Source organism: Rhincodon typus, unplaced genomic scaffold (assembly GCF_021869965.1).
Source record: "Rhincodon typus isolate 14 unplaced genomic scaffold, sRhiTyp1.1 hic_rhity00000069, whole genome shotgun sequence".
Classification (NCBI taxonomy): domain Eukaryota; kingdom Metazoa; phylum Chordata; class Chondrichthyes; order Orectolobiformes; family Rhincodontidae; genus Rhincodon; species Rhincodon typus.
Window position 1 is genome coordinate 10,199 of NW_025965707.1, and position 998 is coordinate 11,196.

Genomic DNA, 998 nt, shown 5'->3' on the forward strand with positions numbered 1-998 from the left:
CCCCCCCCCCCACCGACTATCCCTCTCTCGTTCTCCCCCCAACTATCTCTCCCCTTCGCCCTCACTCCCAGTCCGTCACTCCCTCTATTCCTCCCCGAACTTTGCTCTCCTTCAGACACTGTGCACAGTTACCCCGTCAGTTACCCCGTCCGTGAAATGTCATTAATTTACTTTAACTCTGTACATCACATCCTCTCAATCACAGCACCAGTAACCCCACCGAACTATGCCTCTCCCTGGCTCGCTCCCCATCTCTCGGTCTGTGTCTCTCCCTACCCCCATCTCAGTCTGTGTCTCTCTATTCCCATCTCTGTCTGTCTGTCTATTCCCGTCTCTCTCTGTCTGTCTGTCTCTATCCCCGTCTCTCAGTCTGTCTCTCTCTCTATCCCCATCTCTCAGTCTTTGTCTCTCTCTATCCCCACCTCTCAGTCCGTCTATCTCTATCCCCATCTCTCAGTCTGTGTCTCTCTCTATCCCTATCTCTCCACTTTGATGTGTGTATGTGTCTCTGTCTCTGTCACTGCACTCCCCCCCCCCGCCCTCCTGCCCCCATCTGTTTCCCTACCTCCCCAACCCAGCACGGCCACCTCACGGACCCTGCCCTCTAACTCTGTGTCTCTCACCCCGTGTCTCAACAGATACTACCTGGAGTGAGAGTGATCATCGTGAACCCGGAGACCAGGGGTCCCCTGGGAGACTCACACCTCGGGGAGGTGAGTCAGCCCCTCCATTCGGGCTGGGCTGGGGGGTGGAGGGATGGTGAGTCGGGAATTAAATGATGGAGGGAAACCTGCCCCTCTTCCCTCAATATCCCCCCTCAACTCATGCAATATCTCATGGCCAATTCACCCTAACCTGCACATTCCTGGGCTCTACGAGACAATTTCCCACGGCCAATCCCACCCTAACCTGCGCATCCATGGACACTATGGGACAATTTCCCATGGCCAACCCACCCTAACCTGCACATCCCTGGGCACTATGGGACAATTTCCCAC

General features: G+C 55.5%; 1 protein-coding gene across 1 annotated transcript in view; it reads left to right on the forward strand.

The window, feature by feature from the left end:
- The first annotated feature begins 156 nt into the window (after positions 1-156).
- LOC125488226 (disco-interacting protein 2 homolog B-A-like) overlaps positions 157-998 on the forward strand; it is a 3,521-nt gene continuing 2,679 nt past the window's right edge. The window contains exons 1-2 of the mRNA XM_048621156.1: positions 157-258; positions 639-713. Coding sequence (XP_048477113.1) covers positions 157-258; positions 639-713 — 177 coding nt within the window. The remainder of the gene's footprint in view (positions 259-638; positions 714-998) is intronic.